General features: G+C 45.2%; 1 protein-coding gene across 1 annotated transcript in view; it reads left to right on the forward strand.

Annotated features, from left to right (window-relative positions):
* LOC106594685 (slit homolog 1 protein) overlaps positions 1–17,641 on the forward strand; it is a 253,524-nt gene that overhangs the window by 222,398 nt on the left and 13,485 nt on the right. Inside the window, exons 13-25 of the mRNA XM_082958681.1 lie at positions 1,027–1,170; positions 2,220–2,383; positions 3,050–3,073; positions 6,876–7,020; positions 7,100–7,174; positions 7,469–7,612; positions 8,083–8,226; positions 9,466–9,632; positions 9,801–9,939; positions 10,537–10,605; positions 15,070–15,141; positions 15,761–15,832; positions 16,964–17,035. Of these exons, the coding sequence (XP_082814807.1) occupies positions 1,027–1,170; positions 2,220–2,383; positions 3,050–3,073; positions 6,876–7,020; positions 7,100–7,174; positions 7,469–7,612; positions 8,083–8,226; positions 9,466–9,632; positions 9,801–9,939; positions 10,537–10,605; positions 15,070–15,141; positions 15,761–15,832; positions 16,964–17,035 (1,431 nt within the window). The remainder of the gene's footprint in view (positions 1–1,026; positions 1,171–2,219; positions 2,384–3,049; positions 3,074–6,875; positions 7,021–7,099; positions 7,175–7,468; positions 7,613–8,082; positions 8,227–9,465; positions 9,633–9,800; positions 9,940–10,536; positions 10,606–15,069; positions 15,142–15,760; positions 15,833–16,963; positions 17,036–17,641) is intronic.

The following is a 17,641-nucleotide window of genomic DNA, read 5'->3' on the forward strand; positions in this document are numbered from 1 at the left end:
TACTGTCTACTTATTAAATCATACCCCATTCCCTATGTAGTGCACTATACTGTCTACTTATTAAATCATACCCCATTCCCTATGTAGTGCACTATACTGTTTACTTATTAAATCATACCCCATTCCCTATGTAGTGCACTATACTGTTTACTTATTAAATCATACCCCATTCCCTATGTAGTGCACTATACTGTCTACTTATTAAATCATACCCCATTTCCTATGTAGTGCACTGTACTGTCTACTTCCTAAATCATTCCCTATTCCCTATGTAGTACACTATACTGTCTACTTCCTAAATAATGCCCTATTCCCTATGTAGTACACTATACTGTCTACTTCCTAAATAATACCCTATTCCCTATGTAGTACACTGTACTGTCTACTTCCTAAATCATACCCTATGTAGTGCACTATACTGTCTACTTCCTAGATCATACCCTATTCCCTATGTAGTGCACTATACTGCCTACTTCCTAAATCATACCCTATTCCCTTTGTAGTGCACTGTATTGTCTACTTCCTAGATCATACTCTATTCCCTATGTAGTGCACTATACTGTCTACTTCCAAATCATTCCCCATTCCCTATGTAGTGCACTATACAGTCTACTTCCGAAATCATACCCTATGTAGTGCACTATACTGTCTACTTCCTAGATCATACCCTATTCCCTATGAGGTGCACTATACTGTCTACTTCCTAGATCTTACCCTATTTCCTATGTAGTGCACTATACAGTCTACTTCCCAAATCATTCCCCATGTAGTGCACTAATTTTGACCAGAGCCAGATATACAGTATGTGCTTTTAGTTTAGGAACTGAACTTCTCTTCCCTCCCTCTCTCCTTCTCTCTCTCTGTCTCTCCTTCCCGCCCTCTCTCTCCCTCTATCCCCCTCTCTCTCTCTATCTCCTTCTCTATCGCTCTCCCTCTCTCTCTCTCTCTTTCTCCCCCATCTCTCTCTCTTTCTCCATGCTCACTCTCTCTCCCCTCTGTCTCTGTCTCTCTCTCTCCCTCTCCCAGTCTCCTGAATGCCAATAAGATTCACTGTATTCGAGCCACAGCCTTCCAGGACCTAGAGAATCTAGCTCTGCTGTCTCTCTACGACAACAAGATCCAGACCCTGGCTAAAGGAACCTTCTCACCCCTACACAGTATACAGACACTGTGAGTCTCACACACACACACACACACACACACACACACACACACACACACACACACACACACACACACACACACACACACACACACACACACACACACACACACACACACACACGCACGGATGCACACACACCTTCACACAGTATACAGACACTGTGGTATGCATAGGTGTACTGTCAAATACACTACCCAAACAGGCATACATACATTTTCAATCCTACATACTGATGCATACAGATGAAGTCTTCACATCCATATAATATTAAAGCAGGTCTGTTCAATGATGGTCCTGGAGGGCCCAAACACTTCTGCTTTTCATCCTCTCCTTGTAATAAGGGACTAATTCAGACCTGGGACACCGGGTGAGTGCAATTAACTACTAGGTAGAAACAAAACCGGAAGTGTTTAGACCGTCCGGGACCAGGAATCAATTAACTACTAGGTAGAAACAAAACCGGAAGTGTTTAGACCGTCCGGGACCAGGAATCAATTAACTACTAGGTAGAAACAAAACCGGAAGTGTTTAGACCGTCCGGGACCAGGAATCAATTAACTACTAGGTAGAAACAAAACCGGAAGTGTTTAGACCGTCCGGGACCAGGAATCAATTAACTACTAGGTAGAAACAAAACCGGAAGTGTTTAGACCGTCCGGGACCAGGAATCAATTAACTACTAGGTAGAAACAAAACCGGAAGTGTTTAGACCGTCCGGGACCAGGAATCAATTAACTACTAGGTAGAAACAAAACCAGAAGTGTTTTGGGAGTCCAGGACCTGGAATCAATTAACTACTAGGTAGAAACAAAACCGGAAGTGTTTAGACCGTCCGGGACCAGGAATCAATTAACGGCCAGGTAGAAACAAAACCAGAAGTGTTTTGGGAGTCCAGGACCTGGAATCAATTAACTACCAGGTATAAACAAAACCAGAAGTGTTTTGGGAGTCCAGGACCTGGAATCAATTAACTACCAGGTATAAACAAAACCAGAAGTGGTTGGGCCCTCCATATTCTTTTATAACCTGACCTCTGACCCCTCTCTCCCCCTAGTCACCTGGCCCAGAACCCGTTTGTGTGTGACTGTAACCTGAAATGGCTGGCAGACTACCTGAGGTCCAACCCCATAGAGACCAGCGGTGCCCGCTGTGCCAGCCCACGCAGACTGGCCAACAAACGCATCGGGCAGATCAAGAGCAAGAAGTTCCGTTGCTCTGGTGTGTGTGTGTGTGTCTGTCTGTCTGTGGTCATCTGACTGTGTGTGTGTGTGTGTGTGTGTGTGTGTGTGTGTGTGTGTGTGTGTGTGTGTGTGTGTGTGTGTGTGTGTGTGTGTGTGTGTGTGTGTGTGTGTGTGTGTGTGTGTGTGTGTGTGTGTGTGTGTGTGTGTGTGTGTGTGTGTGTGTGTGTGTGTGTGTGTGTGTGTGTGTGTGTGCCTGCAGTGTGTGTGTGTCTAGCTACATCACCTTGTTCCAACTTATGCCAGGCTCCGTCCCAGCACACACACGTCACTCTTTCCCTTCATCTGCCAGCGTTATCTGCCAACCCAGCTCCAGTCAAACCAGTAACGGCTCCTTGATCTGTACCAGCTTTAGAGCTGGTACAGGTTATGACAGGTTATAAGGCATTACATAGATATGTTAAACCATGATACCATGGAGATGACGTGTTGTTTTCTGTTTCATATATAACTACATTACAGGGCCAGGAGCTGCTGCTTTCTTATTCATCAGAGATATAGATATATCTGTCTTAGAGTAGGAAAACAAACATTTGAAAAGTCACAAAGCTACTGCATTCTACAGTATATATGAATATTCTATATGCTGATGCCATCCTCCTTAAACTGTCAGTAAACTTTACTTGTTTTTCTGTTTCCATGGTAGCTAAGGAGCAGTACCACATCCCAGGTACGTGTGTGTTAGTTCTACATATCCGTATGTGTACTTCTGTATGTACATACTGTAGTATATTATACTGTATATCTGTATCTGTCCTGCACATTGGACCTGCTCATGTGTGACGTATAGAACATGTCGAATGAACTGTGACTTCTGTGTTGTGTCCAGGCATGTTGGACGCTAAACAGTAACTGGGTATGAAAATACTACACTGTGTTCTATGTAGGGTTGCAAAGTTCCGGAAACATTCCCAAAATTCTCAGGTTTCCTGCTTATTCCCTCCTGATTCCAGGAACATTTCACTTGGGTTTCTGGAAAACTTGGGACATTTGTGGAAGTTACCGGACATTTGCAACCCTAATTCTATGTGTGTTGTACAGTATATGTAAATACAGTATGTTATATTTGATAAGACAGTGTGTTCTATGTGATCAAAACACATTTTAGTAGTCACATGCGCCGAATACAACAGGTGTAGACCTTACAGTGAAATGCTTACTTACGAGCCCCTAACCAACAATGCAGTTGAAAAAAATACAGATAAGAAATAAAAGTAACAAGTAATTAAAGAGCAGCAGTAAAATAACAATAGCGAGACTATATACAGGGGGGTACGGGTACAGAGTCAATGTGTGGGAGCACCGGTTAGTTGAGGTAGTATGTACATGTAGGTAGAGATATTATAGTGTCTATGCATAGATGATAACAACAGAGACAAGTAGCGGTGTAAAAGGGGGGGGGGGGGGGGGGGGGGCAATGCAAGTAGTCTGGGTAGCCATTTGATTAGATGTTCAGGTGTCTTATGGCTTGGGGGTAGAAGCTGTTTAGAAGCCTCTTGGACCTAGATTTGGTGCTCTGGTACCGCTTGCTGTGCGGTAGCAAAGAGAACAGTCTTATGACTAGGGTGGCTGGTGTCTTTGACAATTTTTAGGGCCTTCCTCTGACACCGCCTGGTATAGAGGTCCTGGATGGCAGGAAGCTTGGCTCCAGTGATGTACTGGGCCGTTTGCACTACCCTCTGTAGTGCCATGCAGTCGGAGGCTGAGCAGTTGCCATACCAGGCAGTGATGCAACCAGTCAGGATGCTTTCGATGGTGCAGCTGTAGAACCTTTTGAGGATCTGAGGACCCATGACAAATCTTTTCAGTCTCCTGAGGGGGAATAGGCTTTGTTGTGCCCTCTTCACGACTGTCTTGGTGTGTTTGGACCATTCTAGTTTGTTGGTGATGTGGACACCAAGGAACTTGAAGCCATCAACCTGCTCCACTGCAGCCCCGTCGATGAGAATGGGGGCGTCTCGGAACTCTTTTTCCTGTAGTCCACAATCATCTCCTTTGTCTTGATCACGTTGCGGGAGAGGTTGATGTCCTGGCACCACCCAGTCAGGTCTCTGACCTCCTCCCTATAGGCGGTCTCGTCGTTGTCGGTGATCAGTCCTACCACTGTTGTGTCATCGGCAAACTTAATGATGGTGTTGGAGTTGTGCCTGGCCGTGCAGTCATGAGTGAACAGGGAGTACAGGAGGGGACTGAGCACGCACTCCTGAGGGGCCCCTGTGTTGAGGATCAGCTTGGCGGATGTGTTGTTACCCACCCTTACCACCTTGGGGTAGCCTTTCAGGAAGTCCAGGATCCAGTTGCAGAGGGAGGTGTTTAGTCCCAGGGTCCTTAGCTTATTGATGAGCTTTCAGGGCCCTATGGTGTTGAACGCTGAGCTGTAGTCAATGAATAGCATTCTCAAAATGGTGTTCCTTTTGTCCAGGTGGGAAAGGGCAGTGTGGAGTGCAATAGAAATGGCATAATCTGTGGATCTGTTGGTGCGGTATGCAAATTAGAGTGGGTCTAGGGTTTCTGGGAAAATGGTGTTGATGTGAGCCATGACCAGCCTTTCAAAGCACTTCATGGCTACAGATGTGAGTGCTACAGGTCGGTAGTCATTTAGGCAGGTTCCCTTAGTGTTCTTGGGCACAGACACTATGGTGGTCTGCTTAAAATATGTTGGTATTACAGACTCGGACAGGGAGAGGTTGAAAATGTCAGTGAAGACACTTGCCAGTTGGTCAGCGCATGCTCGCAGTACACGTCCTGGTAATCCGTCTGGCCCTGCAGTCTTGTGAATGTTGACCTGTTTAAAGGTCTTACTCACATCGGCTGCGGAGAGAGTGATCACACAGTCTTCTGGAACAGCTGGTGCTGTCATGCATTTTTCTGTGTTATTTGCCTTGAAGCAAGTATAGAAGTAGTTTTGCTCATCTGGTAGGCTTGTGTGACTGGGCAGCTCTCGGCTGTGCTTCCCTTTGCAGTCTGTAATGTTTTGCAAGCCCTGCCACATCCGACGAGCTTCAGAGCCGGTGTAGTACGATTTGATCTTAGTCCTGTATTGATGCTTTGCCTGTTTGATGGTTTGACGGAGGGCATAGCAGGATTTTTTATAAGCTTCCGGGTTAGAGTCCCGCTCCTTGAAAGCGGCAGCTCTAGCCTTTAGCTCAGTGCAGATGTTGCCTGTAATCCATGGCTTCTGGTTGGGGTATGTACGTACGGTCACTGTGGGGACGACATCATCGATGCACTTATTGATGAAGCCAATGACTGATGTGGTGTACTCCTCAATGCCATCTGAGGAATCCCGGAACATATTCCAGTCTGTGCTAGCAAAACAGTCCTGTAGCTTAGCATCTGCTTCATCTTACCACTTGTGCTCACTGGTGCTTCCTGCTTTAATTTTTGCTTGTAAGCAGGAATCAGGAGGATAGAATTATGGTCAGATTTGCCAAATGGATGTCGAGGGAGAACTTTGTATGCGTCTCTATGTGTGGAGTATAGGTGGTCCAGAGTTTTTTTCCCTCTGGTTGCACGTGCTGATAGAAATGAGGTAAAACAGATTTAAGTTTCCCTGCATTAAAGTCCCCGGCTACTAGGAGCGCCGCCTCTGGGTGAGCGTTTTCTTGTTTGCTTATGGCTGAATACAGCTCATTCAATGCTGTCTCAGTGCCAGCCTCTGACTGTGGTGGTATGTAAACAGTGTGTTCTATGTGATAATACGGTGTGTTCTATGTAATAATACGGTGTTCCATGTGTTAATACGGTGTGTTCTATGTGATAATACGGTGTGTTCTATGTGATAATACGGTGTGTTCTATGTGATAAAACGGTGTGTTCTATGTGATAATACGGTGTGCTCTATGTGATAATACGGTGTGTTCTATGTGATAATACGGTGAGTTCTATGTGATAAAACGGTGTGCTCTGTGATAATACGGTGTGTTCTATGTGATAATACGATGAGTTCTATGTGATAAAACGGTGTGCTCTATGTGATAATACGGTGTGTTCTATGTGATAATACGGTGTGTTCTATGTGATAATACGGTGTGTTCTATGTGATAATACGGTGTGTTCTATGTGATAATACGGTGTGTTCTATGTGATAATACGGTGTGCTCTATGTGATAAACGGTGTGTTCTATGTGATAATACGGTGTGTTCTATGTGATAATACGGTGTGTTCTATGTGATAAAACGGTGTGTTCTATGTGATAAAACGGTGTGTTCTATGTGATAATACGGTGTTCTATGTGATAAAACGGTGTGTTCTATGTGATAAAACGGTGTGCTCTATGTGATAAAACGGTGTGTTCTATGTGATAATACGGTGTTCTATGTGATAAAACGGTGTGTTCTATGTTATAATACGGTGTGTTCTATGTGATAATACGGTGTGTTCTATGTGATAATACGGTGTGTTCTATGTGATAATACGGTGTGTTCTATGTGATAATACGGTGTGTTCTATGTGTGTTGAATGTGTTCAGGTACAGAAGACACCCGTCTGAATAATGAGTGTAACAGTAAGCCAGTGTGTCCCGCTAAGTGTCGCTGTGAAGCTAACGTCGTGGACTGCTCTAACCTCCGTCTCACCAAGTTCCCCCAACACCTACCTGCCTCTACCACCGAGCTGTAAGGACATACACACAGTATAATGTTATCTATTGCTGCTTTCTGTCTGTTCTCTGACAGTTTTCTCCTCCTGTCTCAGGCGTCTCAACAACAATGACATCTCAGTGCTGGAAGCCACCGGGGTCTTCAAGACCCTCTCTCAGCTCAAGAAAATGTACGCTCTCTCAATTTACTTGACGTGTTAAGTTAACCACCATTGTTGTTTTTTTTTGGTATTAATTCATCACATTTATTCAGAAACATTTTAATAATAATAATAATATAATTAATAAACATACTGTAACTGCTAATGAGGTGTAACAAGGCATAATATTTCAAACCAATATCTAAAAGGAATTCATATCTATTCATTAGTAACCATAAAAGGCCACTTGTCTTGTATGTTATTGGATAATTCAGTTGACTATTGGTTTGTTTGTTTGTAACAAGCATAATCTGTGTTTTTCAGTAACCTTAGCAACAACAAGATCTCAGAGATCGAGGACGGAGTGTTTGAGGGGGCGGGGTCTGTCGTGGAGCTCCACCTGACAGCCAATCACCTGGACTCTGTCAGAGGGACCATGTTCAGGGGCATGGGCGGCCTCCGCATGCTGTGAGTTAGCACCTTCATCATTATTATCATCATCATCATTATTATCATCAATCAATCAAATGTATTTATGAAGCCCTTTTTACATCATCCGATGTCACAAAGTGCTGTACAGAAACCCAGCCTCAAACCCCAAACAGCAAGCAATGCAGATGTAGAAGCACGGTGGCTAGGAAAAACTCCCTAGAAAGGCAGGAACCTAGGAAGAAACCTAGAGAGGAACCAGGCTCTGAGGGATGGCCAGTCTTCTTCTGGCCACCCCCGATGTGCCTTATTGCTATTTGTCGTGGAAATTCACACTGAAGGAGATTTTGTCATTTCTTCAAACGATCATCTTTATTTAATATCGATTTAATTATTGCAATAATGATAATGGTCAACCCAAAAGTCTTGAAGGATAATTGTCGTCATCAATATAAAATGCTGTCTTCACCAATGACAACAGTGTCTCTGTGTCTCTCTGTGTGTTGTAGGATGTTGAGGAACAACCGTATCAGCTGTATCCATAACGGCAGCTTCACTGGTCTGACCAGCGTCCGTCTGTTGTCTCTCTATGACAACCAGCTCCACACCATAATGCCTGGGGCCTTCGACACACTGCCCAACCTCTCTACACTGTAAGACACACATTCACAAATCATCCTTGAAGAGTTTTAGAACTCTGTTATAGACTGACTGCCTCTCTCTTTCTCTCTCTCACACTCTCGCTCTCTTTCTCTCCCCCATTTCTCCCCCCACCTCTCTCTCTTCCCCCACCTCTCTCTTCCCCCACCTCTCTCTCTTCCCCCCACCTCTCTCTCTTCCCCCCACCTCTCTCTTCCCCCCCACCTCTATCTTCCCCCCCACCTCTATCTCTCTTACCCCCCACCTCTATCTCTCTTCCCCCCCACCTCTATCTCTCTTCCCCCCCACCTCTCTCTCTTCCCCCCCACCTCTCTCTCTTCCCCCCACCTCTCTCTCTCCCCCCTACCTCTCTCCCTCTGTCTTCCTCTCTCCCCCACCTCTCTCTCTCCCCCCACCTCTCTCTCTCCCCCCACCTCTCTTTTCCCCCACCTCTCTCTCTTCCCCCCACCTCTCTTTTCCCCCCCACCTCTATCTCTCTTCCCCCCACCTCTCTCTCTTCCCCCCACCTCTCTCTCTTCCCCCCACCTCTCTCTCTTCCCCCCACCTCTCTCTCTTCCCCCCCACCTCTCTCTCTTCCCCCCACCTCTCTCTCTCCCCCCACCTCTCTCTCTCCCCCCACCTCTCTTTTCCCCCACCTCTCTCTCTTCCCCCCCACCTCTCTCTTCCCCCCCACCTCTCTCTCTTCCCCCCACCTCTCTTTTCCCCCCCACCTCTATCTCTCTTCCCCCCACCTCTCTCTCTTCCCCCCACCTCTCTCTCTTCCCCCCACCTCTCTCTCTTCCCCCCACCTCTCTCTCTTCCCCCCCACCTCTCTCTCTTCCCCCCACCTCTCTCTCTCCCCCCACCTCTCTCTCTCCCCCCACCTCTCTTTTCCCCCACCTCTCTCTCTTCCCCCCCACCTCTCTCTTCCCCCCCACCTCTATCTCTCTTCCCCCCACCTCTCTCTCTTCCCCCCACCTCTCTCTCTTCCCCCCACCTCTCTCTCTTCCCCCCACCTCTCTCTCTTCCCCCCACCTCTCTCTCTTCCCCCCACCTCTCTCTCTTCCCCCCCACCTCTCTCTCTTCCCCCCACCTCTCTCTCTTCCCCCCACCTCTCTCTTTCCCCCCACCTCTCCCTCCCTCTCCCCCCACCTCTCTCTTCCCCCCCACCTCTCTCTCCCCCTCTGTCTTCCTCTCCCCCCCACCTCTCTCCCTCTGTCTTCCTCTCTCCCCCCCACCTCTCCCTCCCTCAGGAACCTGCTGGCCAACCCGTTTAACTGTGACTGTCATCTGGCGTGGTTGGGGGCATGGCTTCGTTCTAGACGAATCGTAACAGGGAACCCTCGCTGCCAGAGCCCCTCCTTCCTCAGAGAGATCCCACTACAGGACGTAGCAGCACCAGACTTCCGCTGTGACGACGGTACGACACACACACACACACACACACACACACACACACACACACACACACACGCAGAAACACACATCACACACAAGGACACATAGAGATTTTATAATTTCATTGATCGAAAGTGATATAAGTATGTTCAATTTCAAAATATTTAAACTAGTCTCCCTTCTCTCCCAGGTGCAGTATTGGAGGAGAGTAGCTGTGTAGCTCGTCCTCAGTGTCCCAGTGAGTGTACCTGTACAGAGACGGTGGTCCGCTGTAGTAACAAACACCTCCAGGCCATGCCCAAGGGGTTGCCCCGCAACGTCACTGAACTGTAAGTCACAAACTGGGGTTAGAGGTCAGGGGTCAGGGCAAGGGGGCAGCAGACAAAGGGAAGGGTGCTAGGGGTTAGGGCTTTGAGATCTGAAATACACTTTTCTTACATTCTCAGTTCACCAGTTAGCACTTAGTTATATAATGTATTACCTGTGTAATAGGTAGGTATAACCCTATATACTGTTCTGGCTAGGACAAGGCTTACTGACTAATAGGTAGGTATAACCCTATATACTGTTCTGGTTAGGACAAGGCTTACTGACTAATAGGTAGGTATAACCCTACAGGCTGTTCTGGCTAGGACAAGGCTTACTGACTAATAGGTAGGTATAACCCTATAGGCTGTTCTGGCTAGGACAAGGCTTACTGACTAATAGGTAGGTATAACCCTATAGGCTGTTCTGGCTAGGACAAGGCTTACTGACTAATAGGTAGGTATAACCCTATATACTGTTCTGGCTAGGACAAGGCTTACTGACTAATAGGTAGATATAACCCTATAGGCTGTTCTGGCTTGGACAAGGGTTACTGACTAATAGCTGGTTTAACTTAGTTTCTTTGTTTAACCACAGTGTCCTCCTCCTCTTCCTCTCAGGTATCTGGATGGGAACCAGTTCAGCATGGTGCCCAGAGAACTGTCCACCTTCAAACACCTGCAGCTGGTGTGAGTTAACCATTACTGTCTGTTAGTGTGTCTGTTGTGAGTTAACCATTACTCTCTGTTAGTGTGTCTGGTGTGAGTTAACCATTACTGTCTGTTAGTGTGTCTGTTAGTGTGTCTGTTGTGAGTTAACCATTACTGTCTGTTAGTGTGTCTGTTAGTGTGTCTGTTGTGAGTTAACCATTACTGTCTGTTAGTGTGTCTGTTAGGGTGTCTGGTGTGAGTTAACCATTACTGTCTGTTAGTGTGTCTGTTGTGAAGTTAACTATTACTGTCTGTTAGTGTGTCTGTTAGTGTGTCTGTTGTGAGTTAACCATTACTGTCTGTTAGTGTGTCAGTTGTGAGTTAACCATTACTGTCTGTTAGTGTGTCTGTTGTGAGTTAACCATTACTGTCTGTTAGTGTGTCTGTTGTGAGTTAACCATTACTGTCTGTTAGTGTGTCTGTTAGGGTGTCAGTTGTGAGTTAACCATTACTGTCTGTTAGTGTGTCTGTTGTGAGTTAACCATTACTCTCTGTTAGTGTGTCTGTTAGTGTGTCTGTTGTGAGTTAACCATTACTGTCTGTTAGTGTGTCTGGTAGGGTGTCTGTTGTGAGTTAACCATTACTGTCTGTTAGTGTGTCTGTTGTGAGTTAACCATTACTGTCTGTTAGTGTGTCTGTTAGTGTGTCTGTTAGTGTGTCTGTTGTGAGTTAACCATTACTGTCTGTTAGTGTGTCTGGTAGATTGTCTGTTGTGAGTTAACCATTACTGTCTGTTAGTGTGTCTGTTAGTGTGTCTGTTAGTGTGTCTGTTGTGAGTTAACCATTACTGTCTGTTAGTGTGTCTGGTAGGGTGTCTGTTGTGAGTTAACCATTACTGTATGTTAGTGTGTCTGTTAGTGTGTCTGTTGTGAGTTAACCATTACTGTCTGTTAGTGTGTCTTTTAGTGTGTCTGTTGTGAGTTAACCATTACTGTCTGTTAGTGTGTCTGGTAGGGTGTCTGTTGTGAGTTAACCATTACTGTCTGTTAGTGTGTCTGGTAGGGTGTCTGTTGGGAGTTAACCATTACTGTCTGTTAGTGTGTCTGTTGTGAGTTAACCATTACTGTCTGTTAGTGTGTCTGTTGTGAGTTAACCATTACTCTCTGTTAGTGTGTCTGTTGTGAGTTAACCATTACTGTCTGTTAGTGTGTCTGTTGTGAGTTAACCATTACTGTCTGTTAGGGTGTATGTTAGGGTTTCTGGTGTGAGTTTACCATTACTGTCTGTTAGTGTGTCTGTTACTGCATGCTCAGTGGTGTTCTTGGGCTTAGTTCCCCATTACTGTGTTACTGATACCGTACTGTACAACAGTGTACTGGGCCCTAGAGGTCACCAACCATGGTCCTGGTCCCTACAGAGTGTTTTATTTATTTCATTTCACCTTTATTTAACCAGGTAAGCTAGTTGAGAACAAGTTCTCATTTGCAACTGCGACCTGGCCAAGATAAAGCAAAGCAGTTCGACACATACAGAAACAAAGAGTTACACATGGAATAAACAAACATACAGTCAATAATACAGTAGAAAAGTCTATATATAGTATGTGCAAATGAGGTAGGATAACGGAGGTAAGGCAATAAATAGGCCATGGTGGCGATGTAATTACAATAAATACAATATGGGGATGAGGTAGTTGGATGGGCTATTTACAGATGGGCTATGTACAGGTGCAGTGATCTGTGAGCTGCTCTGACAGCTGGTGTTTAAAGCTAGTGAAGGAGATATGAGTTTCCAGCTTCAGTGATTTTTTTGCAGTTCATTCCAGACATTGGCAGGAGAGAACTGGAAGGAAAGGTGGCCAAAGAGGTGTTGGCTTTGGGGGTGACCAGTGAGATATACCTGCTGGAGCGCGTGCTACGGGTGGGTGCTGCTATGGTGACCAGTGAGCTGAGATAAGGCGGAGTTTTACCTAGCAGAGACTTGTAAATGACCTTGAGCCAGTGGGTTTGGCGACGAGTATGAAGCGAGGGCCAGCCAACGAGAGCGTACAGGTCGCAGTGGTGGGTAGTATATGGGGCTTTGGTGACAAAATGGATGGCACTGTGATAGACTGCATCCAATTTGTTGAGTAGAGTGTTGGAGGCTATTTTGTAAATGACATCGTCAAAGTCGAAAATCGGTAGGATGGGCAGTTTTACGAGGGTATGTTTGGCAGCATGAGTGAAGGATGCTTTTTTGCGAAATAGGAAGCCGATTCTAGATTTAACTTTGGATTGGAGATGCTTAATGTGAGTCTGGAAGGAGAGTTTACAGTCTAACCAGACACCTAGGTATTTGTAGTTGTCCAGGTTTACAGGTTTCTGTTACACCCCATCACAACAAACCTTCATTAGCTTAATCGGTTGTTTTAGAGCTGTGCTGGAACAAAAACATGTACACAATGTAGCTGTCTAGGACCAGTACTGTTCTAGTGGTTTCTCTACAGTCCAATGTGTAACCATGACCACCAGGGGGCGATACGGGGGGGCGATACGGAGCCTGCTCTGCACTTGACTCCACTCCAGTCAACAACAGCATTATCCAATCCACAAAACACCAGCTCATAGCTACCTCTGATAGACTAGTGTGGGTTAATGGTTATTCACTTAACACCTCCATTTGACACAAAAAGCCTTTGTTCTGTTGAGATGGGATATGAAGTGTATAGGAGGAGGGGTTGTTGCTGTGTGTCTGATGATAGGTATTAAACTGCATTAACAGGATGGTTACGTCTCAGATGGCTCCCCATTCCCTATGTAGTGCACTACTTTTGACAATGGCCCAGGCTCTGGTCAAAAGTAGTGCCCTATAAAAGGGAATAGGGTGCAATTTAATTGGGACACAACCTACAGTGCATTCGGAAAGTATTCAGACCCCTTGACTTTTTCCACATTTTGTTACGTTACAGCCTTATTTTAAAATGGATTAAATCGTTTTTTTCCCTCATCAATCTAGACACAATACCCCAAAATGACAAAGCAAAAAACAGAAATATCAAATTGACATAAGTATTCAGACCCTTTACTCAGTACTTTGTTGAAACATCTTTGGCAGCAATTACAGCCTCCAGTCTTTTTGGGTATGATGCTACAAGCTTGGCACACCTGTATTTGGGGAGTTTCTCCCATTCCTCTCTGCAGATCCTCTCAAGCGCTGTTAGGTTAGATGGGGAGCGTTGCTGCACAGCTATTTTCAGTTCTCTCCAGAGATGTTCGATCGGGTTCAAGTCTGGGCTCTGGCTGGGCCACTCAAGGACTTTTCCCGAAGCCAGTCCTGCATTGTCTTGGTTGTGTGCTTAGGGTCATTGTCCTGTTGGAAGGTGAACTATCGCCCCAGTCTGAGGTCCTGAGCGCTCTGGAGCAGGTTTTCATCAAGGATCTCTCTGTTCTTAGCTCCGTACTCGATCCTGACTAGTCTCCCAGTCCCTGCCGCTGAAAAACATCCCGACAGTGTGATGCTGCCACCACCATGCTTCACCGTAGGGATGTTGCCAGGTTTCCTCCAGACATGGCACTTGGCATTCAGGCCAAAGAGTTCAATCTTGGTTTCATCAGACCAGAGAATCTTGTTTCTCATGGTCTGAGTGTCTTTAGGTGCCTTTTGGAAAACTGCAAGCGGGCTGTCATGTGCCTTTTACTGAGGAGTGGCTTCTGTCTGGCCACTGAACCATAAAGGCCTGATTGGTGGAGTGCTGCAGAGATGGTTGTCCTCTGTCAGAGTGACCATTGGGTTCTTGGTCACCTCCCTGACCAAGGCCCTTCTCCCCCGATTGCTCAGTTTGGCCGGGTGGCCAGCTCTAGGAAGAGTCTTGGTTGTTCCAAACTTCTTCTATTTAAGAATGATAGAGGCCACTGTGTTCTTGGGGACCTTCAATGCTGCAGAAATGTTTTGGTACCCTTCCCTAGATCTGTGCCTCGACACAATCCTGTCTCGGAGCTCTACGGACAATTCTTTCAACCTCATGGCTTGGTTTTTGCTCTGACATGCACTGTCAACTGTGGGACCTTATATAGACAGGTGTGTGCCTTTCCAAATCATGTCCAATCAATTGAATTTACCACAGGTGGACTCCAATCAAGTTGTAGAAACATCTCAAGGATGATCAATGGAAACAGGATGCACCTGAGCTCAATTTGGAATCTCTTAGCAAAGGGTCGGAATACTTATGTAAATACATTTAAAAATAAATCAAATATATTCATAAGAAAATAAATCTAAAAACTATTTTCATTTTGTCATCATAGGGTATTGTGTGTAGATTGCTGAGGAAAAATATATATTTAATCCATTTTAGAATACGTCTTTAATGTAACAAAATGTGGAAAAAGTAAAAGGGTCTGAATACTTTCCGAATGGCACTATGTGGATCTAACTGGATAACTGTAGATATCTAAAGTAGTGATTGTTTTGAACATAAAGTCATTGTGTTTAAGTAGTGATTGTTTTGAACCCTTGTTGTTCCAGAGATCTGAGTAACAACAGAATCAGCTCCCTGTCTGACTCCTCCTTCTCCAATATGAGCCAGCTCACCACCCTGTGAGTCACACACACACACACACACACACACACACACACACACACACACACACACACACACACACACACACACACACACACACACACACACACACACACACACACACACACACACACACACACACACACACACACGGATAAACAAACCCACACGAGAATTATTCAAAAGACAATTATCTGAAGAAAAAGAAAAGAAAAACAACAATGAATGTATTCTTATGAAAATACTTCTCATGTCCATCATCCTCACACTATCTAGACTAGTGTACTGTCATAGAATGTCCTATTAGAACTGTAGAATGTTCATCATCCTCACACTATCTAGACTAGTGTACTGTCATAGAATGTCCTATTAGAAGTGTAGAATGTCCATCATCCTCACACTATCTAGACTAGTGTACTGTCATAGAATGTCCTATTAGAACTGTAGAATGTTCTTCATCCTCACACTATCTAGACTAGTGTACTGTCATAGAATGTCCTATTAGAAGTGTAGAATGTCCATCATCCTCACACTGTATCTAGACTAGTGTACTGTCATAGAATGTCCTATTAGAAGTGTAGAATGTTCATCATGTAATACGTGTCTCTGTGTGTTCTTCTCCTGACTGTGTTCCAGCATCCTGAGTTACAACTCTCTACGCTGCATCCCTCCTCTGGCCCTGGCTGGACTACGTTCTCTCAGACTACTGTAAGGGCCGAACTACCTATATATATATATGCTCAAAAAAATAAAGGGAACACTAAAATAACACATCCTAGATCTGAATGAATGAAATAATCTTATTAAATACTTTTTTCTTTACATAGTTGAATGTGCTGACAACAGAATCACACAAAAATAATCAATGGAAATCCAAATTATCAACCCATGGAGGTCTGGACACTACAGGCTGATCCAACTTTGATGTAATGTCCTTAAAACAAGTCAAAATGAGGCTCAGTAGTGTGTGTGGCCTCCACGTGCCTGTACCTCAAGGAGTCTGTTTCTGACCGTTTGAGCAGACACATGCACATTTGTGGCCTGCTGGAGGTCATTTTGCAGGGCTCTGGCAGTGCTCCTCCTGCTCCTCCTTGCACAAATGCGGAGGTAGCGGTCCTGCTGCTGGGTTGTTGCCCTCCTACGGCCTCCTCCACGTCTCCTGATGTACTGGCCTGTCTCCTGGTAGTGCCTCCATGCTCTGGACACTACGCTGACAGACACAGCAAACCTTCTTGCCACAGCTCTCATTGATGTGCCATCCTGGATGAGCTGCACTACCTGAGCCACTTGTGTGGGTTGTAGACTCCGTCTCATGCTACCACTAGAGTGAAAGCACCGCCAACATTCAAAAGTGACCAAAACATCAGCCAGGAAGCATAGGAACTGAGAAGTGGTCTGAGGTCCCCACCTGCAGAACCACTCCTTTATTGGGGGTGTCTTGCTAATTGCCTATAATTTCCACCTGTTGTCTATTCCATTTGCAAAACAGCATGTGAAATGTATTGTCAATCAGTGTTGCTTCCTAAGTGGACAGTTTGGTTTCACAAAAGTGTGATTGACTTGGAGTTACATTGTGTTGTTTAAGTGTTCCCTTTATTTTTTTGAGCAGTATATATATATATATATATGTGTGTGTATATATATATATATGTGTGTGTATATATATATATATGTGTGTGTATATATATATATATATATATACACACACATATATGTACACACACACACACACACACACACACACACACACACACACACACACACACACACACACACACACACACACACACACACACACACAGCCTTAATAATAACATGTTTTGTCTTTCTCTGTCCCAGATCTCTTCATGGTAACGACATCTCTGGACTACTGGAGGGGATCTTTAGTGATGTGGTCTCCCTGTCTCACCTGTGAGTGTGTGTGTGTTTCCTGTGTGTATTTGTCCTGTGTGTGTGTGCACGCATTATCCCACTCAGCACGCTTAGCAGTGACCGCCTACACCCTCTCCATCTCCTATCTGTGTCAGAGTCAAGTGCTTTCCCAGTCAGAGGGCATGGTATTGGATTGGCAATAAAGACACGCATGACTGAGGGAGTGTGTGTGTCTCTTCAGTGGTGTGTTGGATGAAGCGTGACCTGTCTGAGACAAGCTAAAAGGGTCGGAGTGAAGGATTGATGGAGGAGAGAGAGGAAGGGAGGGAGGGAGAGAGCGTGTCACTAGAGAGGTCCATGTCTGTTGAACTTGTATTGAGAGTAAAGAGAGAAACAGGGGATACAGCAGGTTAGCCTGGGTTATTAATGTAATACTCTACCTCACATACTAACACATCTATTTCCATTAATGTACTGTAACATGCAGTGGTACAGAGGTTTCCATACATTCAACATCACTGAATAGAAACATTTAGTTTTTCTGATACAGATCCTTACAGAGGTTAATTATAGTGTTGTATGTGGAGGAACTGCCCCCAGAACAGGTTGCTATCCTATGACAACTTTCAACAGAATGCTCCGATT

The sequence above is a fragment of the Salmo salar genome, chromosome 12 (assembly GCF_965601325.2).
Source record: "Salmo salar chromosome 12, fSalSal1, whole genome shotgun sequence".
NCBI classification, from domain to species: Eukaryota; Metazoa; Chordata; class Actinopteri; order Salmoniformes; family Salmonidae; genus Salmo; species Salmo salar.